Raw genomic sequence first — 27,779 nt, forward strand, 5'->3', positions numbered from 1 at the left:
AACAAAGAATTAATCATCTCTTGTTTTGACTACAGCTTTTCTTTTGTATTGGAATTGCTACTGCCTCATTCGTCTTATGATTTGAAGAGTGAAATCAAGATAAAGGGGCACTATGGTCACCAGAACCACTACAGCTTAATGTATTGGTTTTGATGCCTATAGCATGTCCCTGCAGCTGTAGCACTGGAAACACTGCCTTTTTAGAGAAAGGCAGTGTTTACATTGCGGTCTTGTAACATCTCTAGGTGCAGTCACTCAGACAGCCACTTTTTGTGTCAGCAATTAAAAAATGCTGATTGGTGCAGCGTGGTGTGTTCTGCACATGCACAATTGCCCCCCGATGCTTTCCTATGTGAAAGCATTGGATTTAGATCAACAAGATTGATGATTTCAACCACAGAAACAGGACCACCATTAATCTCCACGTAGAGAGGCCTGAGGACCTAAATAGCAATTCCTGTAATATATACAGGGAGTGCAGAATTATTAGGCAAGTTGTATTTTTGAGGATTAATTTTATTATTGAACAACAACCATGTTCTCAATGAACCCAAAAAAATCATTAATATCAAAGCTGAATATTTTTGGAAGTAGTTTTTAGTTATAGCTATTTTAGGGGGATATCTGTGTGTGCAGGTGACTATTACTGTGCATCATTATTAGGCAACTTAACAAAAAACAAATATATACCCATTTCAATTATTTATTTTTACCAGTGAAACCAATATAACATCTCAACATTCACAAATATACATTTCTGACATTCAAAAACATAACAAAAACAAATCAGTGACCAATATAGCCACCTTTCTTTGCAAGGACACTCACAAGCCTGCCATCCATGGATTCTGTCAGTTTTTTGATCTGTTCACCATCAACATTGCGTGCAGCAGCAACCACAGTCTCCCAGACACTGTTCAGAGAGGTGTACTGTTTACCCTCCTTGTAAATCTCACATTTGATGATGGACCACAGGTTCTCAATGGGGTTCAGATCAGGTGAACAAGGAGGCCATGTCATTAGATTTTCTTCTTTTATACTCTTTCTTGACAGCCACGCTGTGGAGTACTTGGACGCGTGTGATGGAGCATTGTCCTGCATGAAAATCATGTTTTTCTTGAAGGATGCAGACTTCTTCCTGTACCACTGCTTGAAGACTGGGTCTTCTAGAACCTGGCAGTAGGACTGGGAGTTGAGCTTGACTCCATCCTCAACCCGAAAAGGCCCCACAAGCTCATCTTTGATGATACCAGCCCAAACCAGTACTCCACCTCGCTGGCGTCTGAGTCGGACTGGAGCTCTCTGCCCTTTACCAATCCATCCATCTGGCCCATCAAGACTCACTCTCATTTCATCAGTCCATAAAACCTTAGAAAAATCAGTCTTGAGATATTTCTTGGCCCAGTCTTGACGTTTCAGCTTGTGTGTCTTGTTCAGTGGTGGTCGTCTTTCAGCCTCTTACCTTGGCCATGTCTCTGAGTAGTGCACACCTTGTGCTTTTGGGCACTCCAGTGATGTTGCAGCTCTGAAATATGGCCAAATTGGTGGCAAGTGGCATCTTGGCAGCTGCACGCTTGACTTTTCTCAGTTCATGGGCAGTTATTTTGCGCCTTGGTTTCTCCACACGCTTCTTGCGACCCTGTTGACTATTTTGAATGAAACACTTGATTGTTCGATGATCACGCTTCAGAAGCTTTGCAATTTTAAGAGTGCTGCATCCCTCTGCAAGATATCTCACTATTTTTGACTTTTCTGAGCCTGTCAAGTCCTTCTTTTGACCCATTTTGCCAAAGGAAAGGAAGTTACCTAATAATTATGCACACCTGATATAGGGTGTTGATGTCATTAGACCACACCCCTTCTCATTACAGAGATGCACATCACCTAATATGCTTAATTGGTAGTAGGCTTTCAAGCCTATACAGCTTGGAGTAAGACAACATGCATAAAGAGGATGATGTGGTCAAAATACTAATTTGCCTAATAATTCTGCACTCCCTGTATATATACACACACACACACACACACACACTTGTATTCCTGACATTATTGTGTTCCTTTAACAAAATGCCAGTGGTTTTCTATAACACAGGGTTTCACTGCAGCGTTTTAACCATGAAGTCACAGCTTTTAATCACTTGCTCAAGATCTTCTAGTTAAGTTTTTAAAAGAAAAAGTAGAAACAAACATTTCTGTGCACCAGTGTGTGCTAAAACGCTGGCGCAAGCCAAAGAAACAATGCTTCTTATCCATGGATAGGTATATTAAAGATATTACAGTATTCACATTTTTTATGCAAAAACTAAATGAAAACAGCCCACACAACTCCAAAATGGAAACCAACCCTGGAAATATTGCTACAACATGAAATAAAAAAAACAAAGCAACCACTTCTACCAGATTGTTGGAGATGTGGCAGGGCATTAGGCTCATTCCCCCACATATGGTGGGATTGTGAGGAGCTGAACCCCATGAAACTAATTCTATCCGGGTTAGTACATTTTATTCTCAAGGCACAAATTGATTTAACTGCCCAAATGTTTTTGTTCCATTTAGATATGCCAAGGGTTAAAATAAAAACTAAAATGCTCATGATTCATATCTTTATGGCAAGTAAATTAGTTATGGCCAGGAACTGGAGAAACATGGGCCCTTTGAATTGGCATGACATACGTACACAAGTGGACTTCCAATATAGGATGGAAGCAGGCATAGCATTGGATAGAGTATCCAAAGAGGAATATGATGACATTTGGGCCCCTTTGGTTAGATATTCAAGAACTTAAATCCCCCACTAATTCCCCAATACCACTCTCTCATTGTTAGGAAACGTAGTAGTTTCATTTTTTTCCCCCCGTTTGTATGGGTATGAAAGGGTTTAATGTGATTATCTTTGTGATTTGAATACTTCTATTGTATAAACATGCAAAATTGTAGTTTTAGATATGATATATGTATTAAAATAATTCATTGTAATATAGTAAATCTATTTTAAAGTATGTTATATGGATGAAAATTAAGTGAAAAATAAACATATATTTTAAAAAAAAAGCAACATTTACAACCTATGGCTCAAGATACATTATATATTATGCATTAATCAGACACGCTGGAGGCCATAACTGACACATTTCATCTTCTATGGCAATTTCTGCAAAATGGTAACAAGCTTCCTCAAATGGAAAAATATCTAGCATTCAGATTCTCAATCAAGCAGAAATTTGCTCACTAAATCTTCACAGGAAATTTATAATGGAAAATAAATTTCAGTCCACATGCTGTCCATCCCCCACTGGAGAACTATTCTGCATTTGCATATATTACGAACTGAATGTTACACACTATAAAATGAGTACAAGGTTAATAACGGACTCAATTATAAATACCTGGAGCGGCTTTTGAGGGTATCCCAGGTGTAGCCTCAATCTTTCCTGCAGGTTGGTACCAATTAGATGACTCTTTCTTGTCAAATCGAGCAGTTTTTAGATATGCTGCATGACAATAGAGATTTAAAAATAAAGCCCTAGCTCACTGTAATGTGAGTTTACTCTTACAGCAGTCATTAAAAAAAACACATTTAAAAAAAGTGCATAAAAAATATATATACTGTTATCCTGAGGGGGGGAGGGGGAGGAAGTGCTTTCTAAAACCCTAAAAAGCAGACACACACAATAAAAACTGGCTGTGGTCAAATGATAAAGGAAATCCTTGAGAACAGGAAATCAACGGAAACAAAGCTGTATGAACGCTGATAGGTCAAACATGACAGATCCATTTTGCAGTGCAGCTAAATGTTATCACTAAACACCATCATCACTCATCAAACACCACATTTTAGCGAACTGAAAGCCCAATTGCAAAATGTTAAAATAGCCAGGTTGTGAATAATGCCAAATCGGGAAAGCTATTTAAGCCAAAATGTTGCAATTTGATTTTCAATACACTACCATCCAGTGTTAATAAACTATGTGGTGTTAGCAAAGTGGTATCAAATGCACAGCTATAGAAAGTTATCTTACCCAGTGATCTGCCCCTGAATGGGGAAAGATCCTCAGCAGAGGAAAAACTGTTTCAATGGCTGCAAGAAATTCATGTAAGCGGGCTTCAACTGTCACATGCACTACGGCATAACAGTCACATTAGTTCCAGTGACAAGCGTGGAGCTAACAGACATGCATTTGCTCTTTGTTTGCTTATACTTTCCTAGCCATAATACACATAGGATGTGTAAACCTATGTTTGATAGATGACAGATTTCCAGTAATATATGTAGCTTGCAGTACAAAATAGCAATTAGGAGGAGATTTACCCTGACCCTAAAATTAATTACTATAAAACACACCGGTCCAGTACAGCACCTGCTTTTGCGGGAATATACAAAGGCATCTGTTAAATAAATGACCCACTCTTTGATATATAGTGTGGCCACTGTATGGGAATGAATACCTATCTGATCAATCAATAATGCTATAATCCCTGCGTTCCCTAGAACTTTCTGTATTAAAAAATATAGCTCGCTTTCAGCAGGAATTGTTCTAAATGAGGAAAACATTAATTGCATATGCAGTCAAACCACAGAATAATCAGGGATTCTATGGCGCAAAAAAGCTTTGTAAAAAAAAAAATAATTTTCTTTTATACTCAATAGTTAAGCTATAGATCAGGAAAAGAAAAGTGCTTTAGAAGATAGATAAACAGACAAACGGATTTTATTTAAGTAAGATAACGGTGCCATAAATACAAATCACTCAAGTTCAAATCACTGAGCTCAATAGTTGTGACTCAAGGTCTATATATATAGCTGCCCTATTTAAAAAAGAAAAAAAAGATACACAGTACTAGATACTGTACATTTAAATCTCGCTTTTTAAAAGATATTCTTACACTTCACACTGTAAAAATGAGTGGCATAAACTGTGCAGTTAAATTATAATGTATGGTGGGTTACTGCAGACATGTTACCGTAGGAGCTTCTGTTTACTATTTTTTTTTCTTCTATTTACTATTTATTAATTATTATTTTTTTAAAGCAACTGCACTTAAGTAGGCCAGAAAGACTGCCGCAACAATCAGGAGCCTTTCTATTCTTCTGTGAACCCTGTGCACTGGGTTTACGATATGTAGATAACCGCTGGTGCAGCTCAAACTGTCAGGCCTGATAAGAAGAACTGCAAAATAAACCAAAAGCCAACATGTTGCTATCAGTTTATTCATGGCCCCGGTTAAAAGTTTTTTTTTCTCTCTTTTTTTACATCCACGTAGACAAAAAGGGGAGGAGTGTGCATACAGTTTGCATTGGGTTGGGTTATAGCTTCAGCAATTTTTGCAAATCTCTGCACTTGTAAACAACAACAAAAGGGACACGGTACAGAGGACCTCATTGCACCATATCCTATGTAATAAGCAAAAAAGAGGTTATCATGCTTAGTGTCACCCTATAAGCTCATAGCAATTGGTATAAAACACCTTGATGTAAGGTTTTAGTTGTGTGCTTAAATGACCCATATACCCCAAAAAACTATTTAAAGCTTATGTTTTGCTGCACATTACAAACATTTAGTAAGCACTTACTCTCCTGTATGATCCGCATCTGTGCCAGCAACTCCATGCATTTATCTTCGTCGGAAATTTCAAACAGGCGCTCCGCAGACCAAGGGTCAGCTTGTACTCTCACTTTACAGCCACCTGCAAACAAGCATCCGGTATAATGTTACGGCAAACTCACAGGATTTATATACACACAATCAGTTCCAGGACAATGACTTCTAGCTTTTCAGTTCTTTCCACAGAGTACAACAATACAGGTTTAAATTGCTCTAGGTGACTTGAAGTGTCAAGCAATGTGTTATATTACAAACCTGGAGAATAGTATCAAAGAACGGAAAAATAGAAAGATTTAAATGGTGTTAGCCGACCTACGATGCTGACCATCACACCTTCACGACTCAACGCCGCTATAGCAGCAATATCACTAAAATGAAAACATCCAAACTCCGCATAAAATAGTTCACAATAGGAAACATTTGGTCACATTGATATTTTTGGCATGCCAAATGTATTCTATTTAGACATCATGTGGCAGAAATTAGGTTAACTTAACACCACCTCTCCACGACTATTGCAGCCTCCGTGATCCCAGAGCCTGTGTATTAAACAGATTGCAGCCCATTTGCACTTTCCTCCTACCTCCCGATCCACCTCCTGATTGTCCTGAAATCTATACAATTGGCAGTAATTTGACTAGCACAATGTATGACATACAAATTATTTAAAGTGACACCAACGTCATATCAGGCAGGACAGCCCCGTTTATACACATCTTTGTTGATTTAACAACGGTAAAACTATTGGAGTAAAACACAAAAAAGTAGAATGACAGAGGTGCTAAATGTTATTTGTGCGCGAGAACACTTCATATATTTGTTGTCAGGTGGAACAGAGTCTATAAAGTACTGAAACTGAAATACGATTTATTTTACTGAAGCAAATATTAGAATGCACTGCAATGGAATAAAGGAACAAACGTCATGTGCTTTCCAATTGTCTGTGAGTGGCTTCCTCGCTGCTTCTACAGAAAAAGGTACTCGATGTCAAGGAAAGATCACTCCAAGCACCATGTTTTAGAGTTTATTTTAGTGAGGAAGGTGAAACTTCTCATATGATATACGAGAATTGAGGGGAGTAGAGTTTGAAAAAGAAATTGTTGATACCCAGCGTGCCAAACTACTTAAAATTGATTTAAAAAAAAAAACCAAAAACTGGTCTTCAGAGTACTTGCGCTACATTATCTACAACAGGCTGTAGTAGTTATAGTGCTTAGAATGCCCCTTTTAGCATTTATTCCTTGGGAAGCACTGGGGGTATTTATCTTTTTTTTTAGGAAAACAAGGTTAAGAAAAAAAAATCTATTGTGGGGAAACACAAACCAGAAAATATCCCACTGTCTTTAATGCAGAAAATAGAGGCAAAGCAAGAACTGCAATGAAATTCTCTCCCCATATGTAATTTTCTATAATGTTTCTAGATTTCTAAAAATCTCACAAGAGAAAGATTCTTAGCAAGTCTTTACTTACAGTTTCAAGTTTTAATTGGTCACCCACTGCAGTGGTTCTCCTTGAACTAGAGCAATGTTCTACTGCTGAGATCAACAGTGTGTTATTTGCGGCTTAATGCATCACATACTGATTTTTGCACAATGAGGAACGGTCACTTTGTAGAGCTAACAAAAACGTAACTTTGAATTGTGCTTTATGCGATCCTTACTGCGTAGAACTATATTTCCATCCCCTTCACGTTTTTATTTCCAATTAAAAAAAATATATATTTTTTTTTAATCCAAAATGAAATGCTAGAATCATCTAATGGTAGTGATATGCGACATCTCACTACAGGTCCCATCATCCTCCATGTCCCCTAAGCAATCATCACTACTGTCTTAGCAATGTAAGTTCACAAGGTGCCCACAGTAAGGTTACTGTATGAATCCATCTAGGAGTTATGATGCCAACTCCTATGAACCAGCTACAGGTCACCCCCTGCATCTTGTAAAGCAGCTGCATTCTTTAAGATAATCCTTAAAAACCTGCAAAGCCCAAACCGCTGCGACAAGCAATGTGTACAGAGGAAATCCACAGCCATGTCAGTCACACAAAGATTACTAGGGAAGAACAAGACAGCTTGGAAAATATGAGTCACAGCTACACTTACCCAGCAGCTCTTTACAAACAATTTCCTTTCAAGCGGATACATATTCACAGGGTAATCAAGGGACCAGAAAACAATTAAAATTAAAAGATATGTACAGCGTTCTGAAACCCTGTTGAATTAACATAACCATTATTAAGGGTATCTCATTAGAAGCGTGTTGTGCCAGCTGTGTATTCAGCCTCAGAAGGCGTCTGAAACACGGGGCATTATGTACAAATACAAAAGGCGAGGGCACCAGAGCTGAAAGTGAGCAGTCGAATTACAAAACCAATACCCCAAGGCGGTTTTAATAGAAATTACTTAACAAAGTTGTAAAATTGCTTTCTAAATATCACGCCTCCGTTGAGTTGCAGGATAAATGTGTGTCCAGATTAAGTGCAACTGTGGTATTTCCTGGGCATTGTTAAGTTACCAGCTTCTCTCACTTTTTCCCCCCCCCCCAAGAGGCAGGCAGGACAGGTCATTAGGTGCACCTTTACACTTTGTTCCCTCTAGCATGTAAGCTCATTGAGCAGAGCCCTCAACCCCTCTGTTCCTGTGCGTCTATTTGTCTGGTTACAATTACATGTCTGTTAGTCCACCCATTGTACAGCACTACGGAATTTGCTGGCGCTATATAAATAATAAAATAATAATAATAATAATAATCAAATGACAGGTAGCACTGAAAACACAAGATGCCATTCCACAATCGGATCATGCCTTCCAAGCCTCAAAAAGAGCAACACCAACAGAACTCCGAGCGTCGGTCTGGTTTGACATATCTTCCATGGTCTGTTTCCTGTTGGATTTCTTTCTCTCAGTACTCCTGTGAGAAACACATTTACATTCCAGAATAATGGAAAGGCTTATCAGCAGTGTTGGGAATGCAGAGCTGTATTCCTGACACTATAGTATCCCTCTGGCCCCTGTCCCATATAAATGGTTAAAAACCTTTTAAACATGTGCCTTATTCCAGCACAGATGTCCCTCAGCGCAGGGTCCGGCTTCTCCTCCGCCAATATCCACGCAATCCATGTACTCAATGTGCATGCGCAGCGAGTGCCGCGCGCATTAGGCCTTCCTCATAAGAAAGCATTGAATAAATACTTTCCTCTGGGTTTTTTTTTTTTTTTTTTAACTCCTCATGCAATGCATGACTATGTCCAGCATCGTTTCACAAAGTCAAAATCCATTAAACTGCAGGAAGCACCTATAGTGACTGTCTGGTTTCGTTTCTGTAAAACTGAAATGTTTTACATTGCAGGGTTAAGTGAACCATGACACTGCACCCAGACCACTGCGATGATATAAAAGTTGTCTGTGTGCCTATAGAGTCCCAATAAATCGGACCTTTTTCTATCAGGTTACACTCCCTTCTGTCCTGTGGAAGACAGTTATGCGGGAGGATGCAAGATGAACTCTGGGAGGTTACACGCTCTTGTTCCAATACAGTTTTCTCCAATGCATCCCAAGGTAGCAGGTAAGAGCACCAGCTCAGTTTAAGACACATGAGCATTGCAATCCACAGGGAATGGACACACACCGTATGCCCATTTCAATAGCTTGAATAAAAGCATTGCTAGAGGAAGTTTTTCCATCTAATTATGGACCCGTCAGCATTGATTACTACAAATTACATTTTATGTATGCACCTCCCATAGGCGCAAAAAATAAATATTATAGTGTGAAATCTTGTATGTTGTCTTAAGTACAGATGTCTGTGGCTACAGGATTTTCATTAATTTTTTTTTACAATAAATAGTAACAAACATATTATTGTTTTTCTATATGAAGTACGTCTGTTTAAGGCCTAGTATACTGTATGCACTAGTACATGCATGACTTAATAGAGTTAACTCAACTCAAAAGAGTTCACCTGTGGCTAGATGATTCTATTAGTCTACGTAACGCACAGATATCTAAGCCTGCAGTAGGTTTCCTCCAATGCAAACATGCCTCTTTCTTTATTCAGATACAGTTCAGGTGAAAGGTGGGTGTGGACTTATCAAACGCAGTAACTGTATATTCAAATGGCTTGATAGTTACCAGGTGTTGTCGGATAAAGAGATCAAATTAAAATGTTTGCAGACCATCTCTACTGTCCAAGTGAGAATTCTGCATTATTTGAGCGACAGTAGGATGGTTGGTAATGGTTAAGAATTCAGGGGAGCTACGCTTTTATTTCTTAAACCACTTTAAAAAAAAAATTGCTGTTTTGACAGCTTGTATAGCTCATGTAGTTACAATTTACCTATTTTGGTCTTAACTATGTAATGCTGTTTTTACCTCTCTATAGTTTTATGTTTAGTAAATAAATCCTTCTGTGTTTGTTCTGTGTTTGTAAAACACAGAGCAAAAAAGTGTGATAAGGCTGTCCAAAATGTCACAAACATTAGACACTTATAATTTAAGAGAAAAAAAAATGTGTAGCAAGCATAGGTCACTATCACACCTGAAAAGCAAATACTTCTGGCAGGTTTATAACTACCTACGATACCTTCACTGAAACAGATAATAAGTAGCACATGTTCTTGCTAGCATGTTTTAAATAAAAGATTGCAATGTTTTACTGTTTAATGAACGTTCTAAGCACAATAAAATGGGCGTTGTAAATGTAGAGAGCCAAGAACTCACTTGGAAGCCAAGTTTATAACCAACAACCAATTTGGAGTTTAGCAAGTCCCTTCTCAAGCGACCACAAGTCTGCATTTTAGTGAATACACAACTGATTACAGGAGTGAGGTCAACACCCTCTTGTACAGACCGGTTGCTCACGTGAGATTGTAAATTTTCCCAACATGTTAAACAACCCAGTGCAATATAGATGACGTATGTGTCCCTTTTGATATCACTGCTAATTTATAACACTTGTAAAGATGTTAACAGTTCAAAAAAATAAATAAAATCCAGATAGAATATTTTGACACTTTTTTTATTTATTCTTAAAGGGAAGCAGCGGTTAAAAAAAAGAAACTCATTTTATAATGCACTGTATGCATGCATTAACAAAATAATGCAAAAACATCTGAAGCTGCATAGCTGAAAAAGGTTGAATTTAGCAGAAGAAATAACCTTACTAGACCAGAAAGAGGCTCTTCTAATTAAGAGGGGTTAATGGGATCAGTAGTTTATCCCTCCAGCAGCCGTTCCATTAAAGGAACACTATAGGGTCAGGAACACAACCATGTATTCCTGACCCTATAATGTTTCACCCACCATTAAGGTGGCTTGCCACCCCTTAAAAGCAATTAAAACTCACCTTATTTCCAGCGCCGTATGGCTCCGTCGGCAATGGCCCTGCCCCCTTGGTGACATCAGAATTGCCAATTTTTAGCCCAAGCATTGGATTGGCTACAATAGGCAAGGGGTAGGGCCAAAGGCCGTTTTGGCCAATCAGCACCTCCTCATAGAGATGCATTGAATCAATGCATCTCTTTAAGGAAAATTCAGCGTCCCCATGCAGAGAGTGGAGATGCTGAATGGCAGTGCTGCCTACTGTGCAGCACTGAGCCAGGAAGCACCACCAGGGGCCATCTGAGGAGTGGCCAATTGGAGGTGTCCCTAGGGGCAATGTAAACACTGCCTTTCCTCTGAAAAGGCAGTGTTTGCATTAAAATGCCTGAAGGCAATGATTATACTCCCCAGAACAACTACATTAAGCTATAGTTGTTCTGGTGACTATAGTGTCCCTTTAACCCCTTAAGGACACATGACATGTGTGACATGTCAGGATTCCCTTTTATTCCAGAAGTTTGGTCCTTAAGGGGTTAAACACAAAGGATGACTGGAACTGTAAAATGACAGCAGCCATGCTTTGGCTGGTATCTTCATGCACAGTACATTTTGAACAAAGTTAGATCCCTCCTGCACTCACAAATTGGATTTAGAAAAAAGCCATACCAAAAACAAAACAAAGAGGAAGTGAAAATTCTTCCTTTGCAGTGCCTGAACCGATGGGCATGATAATAGCTGCAGGGAGATTTATTTAGAAACCGCTGCAGGTATAAGCACTAAACATAGTCAGTAGGTGTAGGGTACTACCTGCATCATAACCTCTGTAATAAAGTAAAGATGTTATGGTATTTTGAGTGACCCCTTAAATGAACACCCCGAGCACCATAACCACTAAAGCACGCAGTAGTTCCCTGGTCCTCCTTCAACGATGTAAGCAGCAAATGTTTGACTTCTTATCTGGGTCTGCCAGACCCCAGTCACTTCCAGCAGTGAGAGCCGGAAACTCCTGGAGAGAGTTCCCGTTAGCACTCGTAAGCTAAACCCTGCCATGTAGTGCCAGCTAATTGGCTAAAAGCATCATCTGATCTCTCTCAGCCTCTGAGCTAAGCTCTGTACTGCCACGTTAAAATTATTAAAAAGAGCTTAAGGCTTTCATTGAGGATGTGAATAGCAGACAAAGAACCCCAGGTCAAACTGTTAGAAAATGGACACCTTTCAATGAAGGGGGGGGGGGGGCGCAACACTATGTGGTGGTTATGGTGCTTAAATTGTTCCTTAAAAGGGCACTGCAGGCACTATATCTGCCTAATCTTATTGAACTAGCTATAATGACTGTCTGGTGTCGCCAGGTGCTGTAAATTTATTCAGTGTTAAACAGTTTTTAATGCTTTATGAGAGAGTCTCCAGTAGCTCTTTGCTGATTTGGCTAATGAAGTATTAGCCCAAGGAAAAATGGGCAGTTGTCATTGGCCGAAAGGGAATGGGTATGACTACATAGAAGTGTGAAATCTCTGCCTTTGCCACACCTCCAGTAAGGGGTGGGGATTTTGGTTAGCCAAAGACCCTTTTTTATTGTTAAACTTCTCAAAAATGGTTCAACACTGAGACACCAGGATCTATAACCAAGTCAAAGAGATTAAATGGTTATCGTTACAGTGTACCTTTGAGAATTTTGGGGATATAAACTGGTTTAATGGCGCTCAATTACTTAAACACCACAGAGCCAATCGGGCCAGCTAGAAACTAACAAGATTACATTGAATTAGTATTGAAGATTAGAAGGAGTCACAGTACATACTGTTGGTGGGGATATCTATGAGAAGAGTCTCCTCTGCCTCTGTGGGAAGAAAAAAAAAAAAAAAGAGAATAAATAAACTAAATTCCAAATATACATGTAAAGGTTGTCAGAAAATAAAACACTTCATAATAATGGTGCAGATATCTGAACAGCAATCAGCACAACCTCCCCTCTCCTTCCAAGGTAAATAAAAATAAACCACAGCCCTCATTACCCAAGGAAGAGAACAACACTCGAGGCACAACAGTCAGCTTTTATTGCCAAGTCCCCTAGAAAAGGCCAAGAGTCCCAAGCAGGCAAAATTATTATTATTTAGCACTGCAGAGTATGATGCTCAATTTAAATATGATAAAATTCATTTTCTACATACATAGCGTTTCCATATGCAGAGCCCATGAATATATGTGTTAATGTATCTTATAAAATCAAAGCAAAATGAACCACTATGAAACTAATTCTACCAGGGATATAATAAGGTTACTAGAGTCAGTTTAGGCAACAGTATCAGCTGCCGTAGGTATCCATCTAAACATGACAGGAATTGCAATCTAACGTGAGTTGTACAACTGTAGTCCTTTAACTATTAATAAGGGTACAATCCTACCGAACAATTTGTTTCAAAAGGATTCTGTGTTCTTAGCTCTCTTTCCGCTCTTAAAAGTAAAGGGATTCAGAAAACAGAACTGTTTATGTTTGTTTTTTTAAATATTTTATTATTTATTCCTAGACACCTCGTGGTTCCTGAAAAGTGATGTTTCCATCTTCCTTTGACATTTACTGTCCGAAATTAAACTAAATGTTGCGACCTCAGAATAACAGAAACATACTACTTCCTTTGTTATGAGCTAAAAAAGGAATCTATTTTAACAAACAAGACACTCTTACGTTTGAAATATTATACACACACACACACTAAAAGCGACAAGACCACAATTTTGAATAATATTTAGGGAAATAATTAGCAGAGCACAGACAGTATCTCTAAGCAATATTTTAGAATAGAGAAACAAACGTAGATTAATATACACCTTGTACACATTTAAAGTTGCTTGTTATTGGTAGAACATCTTCATTGTTTGAATGTTTTGCTTCGGAGTGAATGACCAGCCTGAAAAGGGAGGGAAAAAAAAGGTCTACTTAATTTGTCAGACTTTAAATCTTTTTACACCAAAAGGCCAGTAACAGTACTATGTAATCTATGAAATTATATAGCACATGAGCAGAGCAGGTTCTGCTTCTTTGTGCCTTAACAAGGACATTGCGAAAAATAATTTCTAAAACTGTATTCAGATGCTAATGTAATTTTACTAGAACTGGCAGGGTTTGTATTGTCACAGGTAGGTTAAACCCAGAGTTGCACAGGTGTGTGTTACACACTATACAATGCCTGAAAGGCAATACTAAGGAAATCTACGTTACACATAACAAATGTATTCAAGTCAAACCAGCGTGTTTACTTTCAAAGAAAATAGATCCTATAACTTATCCATAGCATAAATGGAATCACTAACACACAATACAAAATTTGCAGAGATTCATATTAAAAATGCAATTGTTCCATGCATTTAACAGTTGAAACACCTGTCTAATGCTACATTAGTGTGTATGTCATTTATCTAGTGACCTTTTTAAAAAAAAAAATATATATATATATTTGTTTTCCAAATGTTGACCATTTAACAAGTGCAAGGGGACAGGTTATATACAATAAGTCGAAATACAACCATCTTGTGCATGCAATGTAATGGTTAGAGTAGGAATGTATCAAACAAGTGAAAAGTTTAGCTGTGAAAGTTACAGAGGTGCTGTTGTTGAAGTTTCGATTTCCTGACCTTGGGGTCAGTGCTCCATCTATTAGCCAAACCTCCTCTATGGACAATAGGCCTAGCCTTGACCATAGACTCCGTAGTGAAAAATATGATAGGTACTGACAAATGGGGGGAAGTGAGACGAATATAAATTCCAAATATGATGTAATACAGTCCCTTCTGTGCGGCGTAAATGTACAATAGGTGTGTGTGCTGAATTGTAGCGTGGGAAAACGTCTGCCCTACATGTTACTTGTGTTCCTGTCATAATGTTTGTCCAAAAGGTATTGCGTGTAGAGCTGGGGAGAATGAAGGGCATTCAAGCCATTCAAGAGTGAGTGAGTGAGTGTGTGTGGGGGTGTGTGTGTGTGTGTGTGTGAGACTGAGCATCAGTCGCCCTCTAGTGAGTTTTAACCTCTTTACCACATGGTAAGTGTGTTTGTTTGTGTTTTATATTTACTTCAGCACTAACACCCATACAAACAGCAAATTGGAGAGCAGTATGATAAAAAAATCCCATCTAGTGTTCACAGTTTTATCATAAATTCTGATCTCTCCCAGCAAGCACTGCTGCCAAAGCAACTTCCAATTTCAGTATGTCCTTGCCATTGCCATTGCCAAACAGAACAGCTTTAAAGAGATACTTCACTAACTCTGCAAGTGATTTCGTTAGCTACGAAAATGTTAAATATTAGTGGTGCTGCTTCTTTTTAATTTATTTTTTTAAAACCCAACATTTTATTCTACAAATCCAAAGCTGCCACTGCCTGGCATCTGCTGAAAATGTAAAATATGCTCCAAATCCTAATATACATATGTATGCAGATCTGTGCAAACAGTAACATGGCTAAAAATGTATAGTATCATTATTTACAGATATTTAACAGAACACTCCTACCACTATAACCACTACAGCCTATAGAACATTTTGACAACTTACCTAGGTCCTGTCGAGCACCCATTGGCACCTACAATTCAGCTGCAGGCTCCTGAAGCTTCCATTAGCTAAATTGAGCTTAGCTCTGTCATGTAGGGTTGGGTCAATAGGAAGTCAGCAGAGTTTGCTTGGCGGGAGCCATGTAAGTTGTCAAATCTTTCTTAAATGGAACACAAACATGTATACCTTTTTCTCACACAGCCCCGGTCTCGCAGCGGCTGGCTCCGCCTCCATGTCTGAGATCAGTCTTTATGATCTCACCCAATCCAATGGTTTCCCATAGGAAAGCAATGGAAGGCTATTGCACATGTGTGGCAAGATGCCGCGCTCCACCATTTACCATCTCCTCACAGAGATACAATGAATCAATGCATCTCTAGGGGGAAAACATTCAGCACCTCCATGTAGATCATGGAGACGCCGAACACCAGTGCTGCAGCATTAAACTAGGTAGCACCTCTAGTGGTCGTCTAAGTAACTGCCACTAGAGGTGTTCCTAGGCAGCAATGTAAACGCTGCTTTTTCTCTGAAAAGCCTGCAGGTACAGGCTATAGACACCAGAACAACTACATTAAGCTGTAGTGGCTCTGGTGACTATAGTGTCCCTTTAAGTGGTTTGGCTACTTAACTCAGGGAGGGTGCCAGGGCTCCCATGGCACTATAACTACTAGAGTAGGCTATAGTGGTTATGATGCTTTGAGTGTTACTTTATATTTGTTTTTAATCAAGCTCCTCTCTGCACCTAACTTTAGTAAAGGGTCATATACAGAAGAATTGTGAGTTGGTAATGTGCAGCAGAGGCGAGTATAAAATATACTTTCCTATAGTATACTTCTGTGTGCTCACGCCATTTTACCAATCAATCTACGGATTTATATAGTGTATATAAAAAAAGCAAACTCTGTTTCTATGGCAAGACATTATGTGTGCTTAGTGTCCTTTTCCCAGGGGTTCATGCATATGTTGGTGAAAGGAATAACATGAATAAGCTGGAATGTGCCCTTTCCCTTAAACAGCATTTCCTACATTAAGGAGTTCTCATTGCAACCATGTATTAAGCTTTAGCAGCATGCTGTCCAACATCAGGGATGGTCTTTACAAAACTGAATGCTTTTTAGAAAAGCCAACAACAAATATGAAGGCACAGGGTTTTACATTTAGGTGGACCAGCAACAAAGCTGCAGACTAATATTTTGTTCAGATGCATTTTTATGCACATATTACACATATAGTCCATCCAGACACTCATCAATAACTCATGAAACTTGGCGCAATGGTAGAGACCGATGGAGATGGTAGAGACAAATGGTAGAGACCTTTGCAACATAAAGGTCATAGGTCACCACCTCTGAAAGCCAATTTGTTTTTTCAACCAATTGCACATAATATTCAAACATCTTCTATAGAAGCACAAATGTAATAGATGTACAAATTGCTGTTTGAAGTTATGTTGTGACCTAAACTCGCATTTTTTCAAGAAAAGTCACTTGATCATGTTTCAGCAGCCATACTGCACTCCTTCTCTTAAACTATGTCAGAACAATGAAAAATGTGACACATATGTCTACACTACAGCAATCACTAGCTGAAAACATAAGCTGAGAGCTCTCAGTCAACGCACGTGGCTTGCTTTGCTCCACAGAGCTTCTCCTGCTTAAGAAGACTAGGTGCAAAAGATGTAGCGCTGGCAGGACCCAGGTAAGTCAACAAACCATGGTAAAACAGTATAGCAATCTTATTATGGGATGCTACCATGGCACTACTTGCACCATAACCACTATACATGTTGCAGTGGTTGTGGTGCTTGGAGTGTTCCTTTAATACCCCATGCAGCTGACCATGGAAAATGGTTCCTGGGGCACATAGGAGAGGAATTAAGGCAAAAACATGGCAAAATGCTAACTAACGAGCTATCATAAACAATGCAATGTAAACATTTAGGACAATGCCAGAAAAACACCTGTTTTGCCTTAATAAATGTGCCCCATTTGCAATTTGCCATAGAAAGTCAGGAAGTGCAGTGTAAGAATGTTTTAGATTTAAAACATTTGCACTCCTCCCCAGACCTAGTATATGAGGTATATATAGTCATAAATAGTGTTTACTCGGATGAAGAAAGAGAGGAAATGTCATCAACTTTAACTAGGTCACAGTTTCTTTTGATCATACCTGAAACTATCACTCCCTGGTTTCTGTGCCAGTTATATAATGGGTTATAAACAATGTATGCTTTCAGGACAAAGGACCAACAAAAAACTAAACAAAAAAAAAACTTCAAATTCAAAATACAAAAACACAAATTCTGCCAATAACATTCATTTAACTGGCCCACATTAAAAAGGAGCCATCACATCACTGGAAACGAATAAAGAAAATTAACAAAAAAAATAAAATAAGTTGAATAAAACATTGAAATTCAGCTCTGACTTGTCTTAAAGGACCACTCTAGGCACCCAGACCACTTCAGCTTAATGAAGTGGTCTGGGTGCCAGGTCCAGCTAGGGTTAACTAATTTTTTTATAAACATAGCAGTTTCAGAGAAACTGCTATGTTTATCAATTAGTTAAGCCTTCCCCTTTTTCCTCTAGTGGCTGTCTCACTGACAGCCGCTAGAGGCGCTTTCGTGATTCTCACTGTGAAAATCACAGTGAGAGCACGCAAGCGTCCATAGGAAAGCATTATGAATGCTTTCCTATGCGACCGGCTGAATGCGCGCGCAGCTCTTGCCGCGCGTGCGCATTCAGCCGACGGGGAGGAACGGAGGCGGAGAGGAGGAGGAGAGCTCCCCGCCCAGCGCTGGAAAAAGGTAAGTTTTAACCCTTTTCCCCTTTCCAGAGCCGGGCGGGAGGGGGTCCCTGAGGGTGGGGGCACCCTCAGGGCACTCTAGTGCCAGGAAAACGAGTGGTCCTTTAACCTTTTTATCATTTGTTTATTTTAACCTTATATTAAACAGTTAGCAAATGACAGAACAATCCAGTTCAGTCCAGGCACTGGCTCGGCACACATTCGAAATATGGAGGAGAAATAAAAACAGTGTCATGCTCCAAAAAGTGGGAAAATTACTATGTAAATAAATGGTCATTGTTGATCAATCCACCTTTACTGAAGGTAAACTAGACACTTAAGAAAAATCTCTCCAACTGTTGCATTCCTCCTCTTCTCTGAATGACACTCTCTATGATTACACTAGGACTGGTGTGTGGGTAGACAAAACCTCTGACTCCTCAATTTATGGTACCACCGACTCTGATCCCAAAACGCTTTGTATTATATATAATTATAATACAATTACCATATTACAATTTACTGTATATGTCGGCATATAAGTCGTCATTTTAACTGTAAAAAACTCCCACAAAAAATTACTCTAACTTCAAAGCCCTAGTTACAAGAATTATTCATAGGGAGCAAAGATGAAGGTGTTCAGGTCCAAGATAAAGAGGTGTAGCTTTCCATATTTAATTTATTTTTTTTGTACCTCAGAAATACGTCACTTAAATGTGGAGAATAAGTGAACATACATATAATTCATGGAAAGTAATTGTTCCCCTTTAATTTAAACACATATACACAGAGTTGTTCTTTTAAATACTTACACATATTGTCCATCACGCTGATGATTTAGAACAAGCTGACATGGCTCCTTGCGTCCTAACTTCACTTCATGCCCCTCCACAGAATGTAAAAGGCAGTAAAGGAAAGTTCCAAACATATAAACATGTACAGAATTCTAGAGCATACTTCCTTTCTAACATAGCAATAAGCATTTCAAAGTATAAAGTTGTCTGAAAACTGATAAAATAAATAAATAAAAAGGAGGACCTGGCAATGGTTCAAAGCACAAGAAAAAAGTATCACTGCTTCTTTAATAGTTCAGCAAAAGATACAGTCATGGAAAAATCAACATTTTTCATTTGCCCAATCTGTTTTTTGTTGGACATTTCCTGCCCTGTGTATACAATCTCAACATGCCACAAATAACAAGGGGAGAAAGAAAACTGTTCTGCAAAACAGCAAATCACATAAATGCTTAATTAAACCAAAAAAGGTATAACAAACAAGAAGCAAAAAAAATAAGTGACAACAATAAGGCAAGCAAATTAAACAATGGCAATAACCACAACTTACCAAAGCCTATTCTGGCAGAAACACGACCCTCTAATACCCCCCCTCTCCCCTCCCCCCAGTGTTTCGGCATCTCCTGGATGCCTTTCTTAAGGGTGCTGTCACAAGAATAGGCTTGTGTAAGTTGTGGTAATTGTCATTGTTTAACTTGTTTGCCTTATTATTGTCACTTAATTTTTTGCTTTGTTTGTTATACCTTTTTTTGTTTAATTAATCATTTATGTGCATCATCTCTTTTTTGATATACTGTATTGGATTTTGTTTGGGCACTTGAGGGAGTGCTTTGTAGTAGTAGCATCTAGCTATACATATTTAATTACATGGTCTCTCCATACTGTGTTGTTATTATAACACACTGATCAGATAACATGGAATATTGGGTGAGATTGGAAATTAAAAAGAAAAAAACTTTTAAATGATATTGTGACATTTTTCCAGCACTGCACTTGAGTATGTAAATATGCTATGACCCACGTTCTAAAAGTCAATCAGTAATTGTATGTGTTGTGTGGAAAAGAGTTAACTTAAAAGGTAATTTGTCATCTAAAAATGACTTGGATGTACTTTAAAAGAAGATCTTGGTGTTAAATGTTTGCATTGCACAACGCATGTTTATTTTTACATGCCTGTAAATGGATCCTGAGCCAATGAGCAGCTTGCGACATACACAGTGCACGATTAGTGGTTGTGCAAGTACACTAGCTACAAACTAGCTTTCGTTCACAGCTGATAGTATTTCAAATTGCATAACTAATACAAAAGCTTCACTACTCAGGTCACTGCCATTTAGGAGTTAAATCACTTTTGTTTCTGTTTATGCAGCCTTAGCAACATCTTCCCTGGCTGCGACTGACATAGCCTGCATGAAAACAAAATGGTTTCATTTTCAGATGTAACTTACTTTCAAAAGTTTTTATCTCCTGCTCTGTATTATGAACGTTTGTCACACACAGAAGGCTCCTGCAGGGTCTAGCAAGCTATTAAGTGACACTATAGGCACCCAAACCACTTCAGCTCATTGAGGTGGTCTGGGTGCAGTATCCCAGGTCACTTAACCCTGCAAAGGTAATTATTGCAGTTTTTAAGAAACTGCAATAATTACCTGCTAGGATTAACTTCACCTCTAGTGGCTGTCTACCAGACAGCCACAAGTGGGACTTACGGGTCATTGGACGTCCTCATGCTATACATGGGGATGTCCAGTCACCCAAAACCCCATAGGAAAGCTTTAGACATGCTTTCCTATGGAGGAATCCCTAACGCGAGCATGGCAATAGCCGTGCATGCACATTAGGCCCTCCACCAGCTGACGTTGGCAGAGGAGAATCGGTAGCGAAGACCAAGCCTGTGCTAAAGGGATATCAGAGCTGGACTAAGGTAAGTGTCAGAATGGGTTTTTAACCCCTTCCGCACCGTGGGTGGGGACCACTATAGTGCTAGAAAAAAAAAAACCTGTTTTCCTGGCACTATAGTTTCCCTTTAACATGCACTACATGGCATAAAACTGCATTACTTGGTGTCCAACTAGGGATAAAAGTAATATAGAAGTGTAGTAGCCTCTTTAAATACAACACATTGAATTAACATATTTCAGAAGGAAGTCACTAAATAGGTTAGTATTGTTTTGACTGTGTCTATTCTTCGGTGGGGTTGAATTCGAAAATGACAGATCATGTAATCACATTGAGTTGTCCCTTACTTTCCTCGATAGCCAGATATTCACTTAAAAGCTTTGGGTAAGATATGAGTCATATCCTTACTAAAAAAAAAAAAAATAACTTCTGAAAAGAGGTAATGTTACATTATGAAAAAAAACTGCTATGTTGGAACAGCTTCCACCTGTGAAATATTGCATTTTCTATCTTCTATCCGTCGCAATGGTTGATGGGGACATGCATCGCATTGCATATGCTCAAGAAGATCTGTGGAGGAAGTCACAGTCTCTTCCATGGACTCATTTTGAATACGCCTTTGGTGAGAGTCCTGGAAACAAAAATAAGTAGCCGTAGCTCCCTTTCCCCCTGTACTACCTGTTATCACAAAAAATGCCTACTGTTTTAAATATTAAGTTGAGCTCAAACAAAAAGACCAAAATATTCAAATTGTCTAATGAAAAGATTTCATTCACATTCAAATCCTCAAAACGTCATCCTTGTGTTCTTTGTAGTCAGAAGAAGAAGGTGGTCCAGGCACTGCATCACTTCAAGCAGCTTTAATGGGCATGAACAGACATTGCAACGTTTTGGCCCCCAACACGGCCTTTGTCAAATTGAGGGATTGCCAGCCCTTGTTCAACAGCATCCCAGTACGGTTTACACAAGTGCGGCTTCCTTTTCCAGTGTGGATCTTTGTGTTCCTTGGTTGAAGCAATTCTCTATTATTCCGCATGCTGAAACTTTATTTTTACGGTAATAGAACTAGACCATTATCTCTGAACAGTTTACGATAAGCAATTAGAATTCTAGTTGTTTGTAGCTAAGCTAAGGGAAGGATCTTTGAGTGTTTAAAGGTTGAAATGTTCACACGTGACGTCACTAAGGACCAACGTTGTGTGAAAGCCCTCCATACCAATATGCAGGTCTTATGTTCTTAACACTAAATAAACAGCAGAGTATGCATACACCAGGAGAAAATTCCTGTACTGTGGCTTCTCAGGATGTAGAAAGCCTTAACCCCCCTCAGCCCAAGGGATTATCAGACCCAATAAAGTCACAAAAGAAAATGAAGGGCCCTCAAAACAGATCATGCACACCTGCAGTGGATTCACAGATTAAAGACTGAAAGGTCACTTCCAGAAAAAGTCGTAGTTCCTTGCTCCTTTACCCCAGAAACAATATTATTGCAGTGTTTACTGTAGAGAAAAGGGCAGCAGATGTAAATTATTTTTTATATATCTCTGCTGTGTTTGTGTTCCAGGGGTACGCTGTCTACCTAAAGCAGGCTTCCCCAAACTCCGGCCCTCCAGATGTTGCTGAACTATAACTCCCATGATTCTATGAATGAAATAGATAGGATGAGAATCATGGGAGTTGTAGTTTAGCAACATCAGGAGTGCCGGAGTTTGGGGAAGCCTGGCCTAAACTAAGCACAGCAGTGATGGGCTTAGATTATTAACTGAGAATAATCAGCACTCTCCTCCAATCTTAGCCCAGGACAGCGAACAGAAGCTCCTGGCAGTGATATTCACTAGCACTTACAGCGATATGCACAAATATTTATTTATTAATAAAATATTTTTCTCCAGGAAGGATATATTGAAATAAGCAAATTATAAAATCAAATAGAATAATAAAGTCAAATAGAGAAGGAAATTATCCAAGCCCTCTGTTTTCAGATGGCTTATTTTTGTGTAATATCGGATATTCACTTCCTGACAATTCACACTACTGTGAATAACCCTGAAAGAGTGCCTGACAGAGAGAGACTTCTCGTCTGCTAATTCAATGTTTTAATTTCTTCTCTATGGCGGAGTTAGCTTCATCCCTGTCAGAGACAGACACTCGAATGACAATCCAAATGGCAGACTGCCAGAAACATTCAAACTGTTCAAACCCATCCCTGCCTGACAACTCTACAAAGACCGTTTCAGTAATTTACATTAAAACGCCCATTTACAATTCTGCTAAAATGTGAAATGACAGTGACATATTCTACGATAACTAATAATAACTTAAAACACAACTGAAAATGTCCTCAATAATAAATCGAGAAGAGCAGCTATGGATACCTTGCCATCTACCTGCTGAAAAACATACACTCCAATAGCAACATCTGGGGGGCTACAGGTTGGACAGGCCTGTTCTTAACATACTTCCTTGTATTAGCTCCTGCAAACCTCAATCCCAATGATGGCTAACTCCTCACTAGCTGCTGAGGTCTGTTAGCCAGGATGCTCAGCTTAAAGCATCTAAAACAGGCTTCCCCAAACTCCGCCACCCCCAGATGTTGCTGAACTACAACTCCCATGATTCTCAGCCTATTTCATTCATAGAATCATGGGAGTTGTAGTTCAGCAACATCTGGGAGGACAGGCCTGGTCTACAACAAGGTCAGGCAACCTTTAACTCTCCAGATGTTGTGGAATACACCTCCCCTGATGTTTTGCCAGCATTATGGGTGTAAGAGCATTATGGGAGTTGTAGTCCACAACATCTGGAGTGCTGCAGCTTGCCTCCCCCTGGTGTTACAATGGCTGTGGAGGCAGAGGGTGAGAGGTCACTGTGATTGGCCATACACATAGTAAGCCCTGCCCATGTATACCAGGGGTGCCGTAAGACCGCACTCCAGCCCTGCAGGACTACCACTCCCATGATGCAGTGCCAGCCGTTGCTTGTGGCAAGGCACCAAAGGAGTTGTAGTTGTATCAGAGCTGTGAGGGTCGCCCATGGTTTCCCCTGTATCGCTGCCCACAGCCCGTGTAAAGGATACAGCGACCCCCGCCGTGTTCCTCCTCGGCCGCTCCATGGCGGCGGGCTGTGTGAGGCTCTCCGTGCTCGCTCTGTCCGCCGCTCCCAGCTCAGGGCCTGCTCTCCGTGCGGCGATCGCTGCAACACTCACTCAGTGAGTCCGGCGTCCGGCGAGTGACGTCATCACGTCCGATGCCCTCTGCCGCCACCTAGCGGAGCAGCGCTGGGAATGGCAGGACAGGCTGTGCAGGCATTAACCCTCTGAGCGCCGGGGACAGAGCAGGAGGGGCGGTCAGTACACACAGTGTATCACAGTACATGGGACAGTGCAGACAGTGTATTACAATACATGGGGCAGTGCAGACAGTGTATCACAATGCATGGGACAGTGCAGACAGTGTATCACAATGCATGGGACAGTGCAGTGCAGACAGTGTATTACAATACATGGGGCAGTGCAGTGCAGACAGTGTACCACAGTACATGGGACAGTGCAGTGTGATTGTCACTCTGTGCTCACTGCTCCAGGCACAATGCACTCAGCAGTGACAGCACTAACATGCACATCATCCATCCAGGGCCAGATAACAGCACCCAGCTACCTGCTGTGTTTATTGCCTGGCTGACCAGACATGCTTGGTGGTGTACCCATAGTGTTTGGTGCTGTACCCATAGTGCTTAGTGCTGTACCCAGACATGCTTGGTGCTGTGCCCATAATGCTTGGTGGTGTACCCATAGTGTTTGATGCTGTACCCATGGTGCTTGGTGCTGTGCCCATAGTGCTTGGTGCTGTGCCCATGGTGCTTGGTGCTGTGCCCATAGTGCTTGGTGCTGTACCCATAGTGCTTGGTGCTGTGCTCATAGTGCTTGGTGCTGTACCCATAGTGCTTGGTGCTGTACCCAGACATGCTTGGTGCTGTACCCAGACATGCTTTGTGCTGTGCCCATAGTGCTTGGTGCTGTACCCAGACATGCTTGGTGGTGTACCTATAGTGTTTGGTGCTGTACCCATAGTGCTTAGTGCTGTACCCAGACATGCTTGGTAGTGTACCCATAGTGCTTAGTGCTGTACCCAGACATGCTTGGTGCTGTACCCAGACATGCTTGGTGCTGTGCCCATAATGCTTGGTGCTGTACCCATGGTGCTTGGTGCTGTGCCCATAGTGCTTGGTGCTGTACCCATAGTGCTTGGTGCTGTGCTCATAGTGCTTGGTGCTGTATCCATAGTGCTTGGTGCTGTACCCAGACATGCTTGGTGCTGTACCCATAGTGGTTAGTGCTGTACCCATAGTGCTTGGTGCTGTACCCATAGTGTTTGGTGCTGTACCCATGGTGCTTGGTGCTGTACCCAGACATGATTGGTAGTGTACCCATAGTGCTTAGTGCTGTACCCAGACATGCTTGGTGCTGTGCCCATAATGCTTGGTGGTGTACCCATAGTGTTTGGTGCTGTACCCATGGTGCTTGGTGCTGTGCCCATAGTGCTTGGTGCTGTACCCATGGTGCTTGGTGCTGTGCCCATAGTGCTTGGTGCTGTACCCATAGTGCTTGGTGCTGTGCTCATAGTGCTTGGTGCTGTACCCATAGTGCTTGGTGCTGTACCCAGACATGCTTGGTGCTGTACCCATAGTGGTTAGTGCTGTACCCATAGTGCTTGGTGCTGTTCCCAGACATGCTTGGTGCTGTACCCATAGTGCCTAGTGCTGTACCCAGACATGCTTGGTAGTGTACCCTTAGTGCTTAGTGCTGTACCCAGACATGCTTGGTGCTGTGCCCATAATGCTTGGTGGTGCACCCATAGTGTTTGGTGCTGTACCCATGGTGCTTGGTGCTGTGCCCATAGTGCTTGGTGCTGTACCCATGGTGCTTGGTGCTGTGCCCATAGTGCTTGGTGCTGTACCCATAGTGCCTGGTGCTGTGCTCATAGAGCTTGGTGCTGTACCCAGACATGCTTGGTGCTGTACCCATAGTGGTTGGTGCTGTGCCCATAGTGCTTGGTGCTGTACCCAGACATGCTTGGTGCTGTACCCATAGTGCTCGGTGCTGTACCCAGACATGCTTGGTGGTGTACCCATAGTGCTTGGTGCTGTACCCAGACATGCTTGGTGCTGTGCCTATAGTGCTTGGTGGTGTACCCATAGTGCTTGGTGCTGTGCCCATGGTGCTTGGTGCTGTACCCAGACATGCTTTGTGCTGTACCCATGGTGCTTGGTGCTGTACCCATAGTGTTTGGTGCGGTGCCCATAGTGCTTGGTGCTGTACCCAGACATTATTGGTGCTGTACCCAGACATGCTTTGTGCTGTGCCCATAGTGCTTGGTGCTGTACCCAGACATGCTTGGTGCTGTGCCTATAGTGCTTGGTGGTGTACCCATAGTGCTTGGTGCTGTGCCCATGGTGCTTGGTGCTGTACCCAGACATTATTGGTGCTGTACCCAGACATGCTTTGTGCTGTGCCCATAGTGCTTGGTGCTGTACCCATAGTGCTTGGTGCTGTACCCATAGTGTGTGTCTCCAGGGAGACACTGCGATAGCTGCCATGGCCTGGCCACGCTGGGAATTTATTGCTTTCCCTGTGTTACCTGTGCCTCAGCCTGCTTGTGAAGATAAATTATAGCTTGAAATGTCAGGCTAAAAAATAATAATGAAGATAGTTTTATACCAGGCTGCAGAGAGAGGAGAATTCATCAAGGTTTTCTGAATATATATCATAGTTTGTATGTAGCATTCAGATGCTGCGGTCGGTTATTTACGGAATATTCTTTGAATAATGAATTGATTGATATCCTCAGTAAAGCATATTGCGGACTGCAAGCAGCACTTTTAATACACTTCCCAGCACCAGTGTGTAGAGGGGATAATCCACATTTTAAACTGGTTTGAGCAAGATCCTTATCGACACATTGTTCCCGTCACAGTTTGTCATAGTTCGTCTCATTTGTTGTTAAATTCTCCCCATTATAATATTGTGCATTGTCAAATTCATTGGCGCAATATAAATGCCAGAAATAATGTCTCTAAGAAAACAAAACATGGTGGATCAGGCAATATTATGGGAAACCATGCACGATTGTATGTTTTATGGATAATCATAATGATGAGATAAGATAAGTATAATGATCTCTGATCCCTTTTATCGTAGTCAATGATAATAGGTATTGTTAGATTATTGATCATTAAAAGGTGACATATACCGGTAATCATGTGAAATATCATTGTTTTGTATTGATTAACTAGGGAAACACCAGAACATTTGTCTGCAACGGCTGGCGATCATGCATTTGCAGAAGTACAATCTACCCTTCCATCATAAAATAAATCTTTTTAGAGTATTGAAAAGACAATGAAGGAAGCCGTAATTCAAAGGGACACTATAGTAACCAAAACAACTTTAGCCTAATGAAGCAGTTTTGGTGTATAGATCATGCCCTTGCAGTCTCACTTCTCAATTCTCTGCCATTTAGGAGTTAAATCCATTTGTTTATACAGCCCTGGGCACATGTGACTTACACAGCCTTCCTAAACACTTCCTGTAAGGGTACTCTATAAGATATGTCATCTAATGTTTACCCTTCCTTTATAGCAAATTATTTTCAATTTAGAATTTCTTATCTCCTGCTCTTTTAAGAGCTTGCTATGAGCCTACTGTATGTATTAAAGTTCGATTTACAGAGCAGGAGATATAAACGTTTAAAGTAAGTTACATCTGGTTGAAAATGAAACCATTTTTTTTCATAGAGACTGTGTCAGTCACAGCAGGTTAGGTGTGGCTAGGGCTGCAT

The 27,779-nt window shown here is 40.5% G+C and overlaps 1 protein-coding gene across 2 annotated transcripts in view; it reads right to left on the bottom strand.

The window, feature by feature from the left end:
* OCRL (OCRL inositol polyphosphate-5-phosphatase) overlaps positions 1-24,092 on the bottom strand; it is a 51,067-nt gene extending 26,975 nt beyond the window's left edge. For both annotated transcript variants that reach the window (XM_063431877.1, XM_063431876.1), the window contains exons 1-6: positions 24,022-24,092; positions 19,063-19,147; positions 13,750-13,829; positions 12,722-12,760; positions 5,572-5,685; positions 3,387-3,491 (exon numbers count right to left, since the gene is read on the bottom strand). In XM_063431877.1, coding sequence (XP_063287947.1) covers positions 3,387-3,491; positions 5,572-5,685; positions 12,722-12,760; positions 13,750-13,829; positions 19,063-19,147; positions 24,022-24,055 — 457 coding nt within the window. In that variant the 5' untranslated portion in view covers positions 24,056-24,092. The remainder of the gene's footprint in view (positions 1-3,386; positions 3,492-5,571; positions 5,686-12,721; positions 12,761-13,749; positions 13,830-19,062; positions 19,148-24,021) is intronic.
* Between the last annotated feature and the right edge of the window lie 3,687 nt (positions 24,093-27,779).

The sequence above is a fragment of the Pelobates fuscus genome, chromosome 9, assembly GCF_036172605.1.
Source record: "Pelobates fuscus isolate aPelFus1 chromosome 9, aPelFus1.pri, whole genome shotgun sequence".
Lineage (NCBI taxonomy): Eukaryota > Metazoa > Chordata > Amphibia > Anura > Pelobatidae > Pelobates > Pelobates fuscus.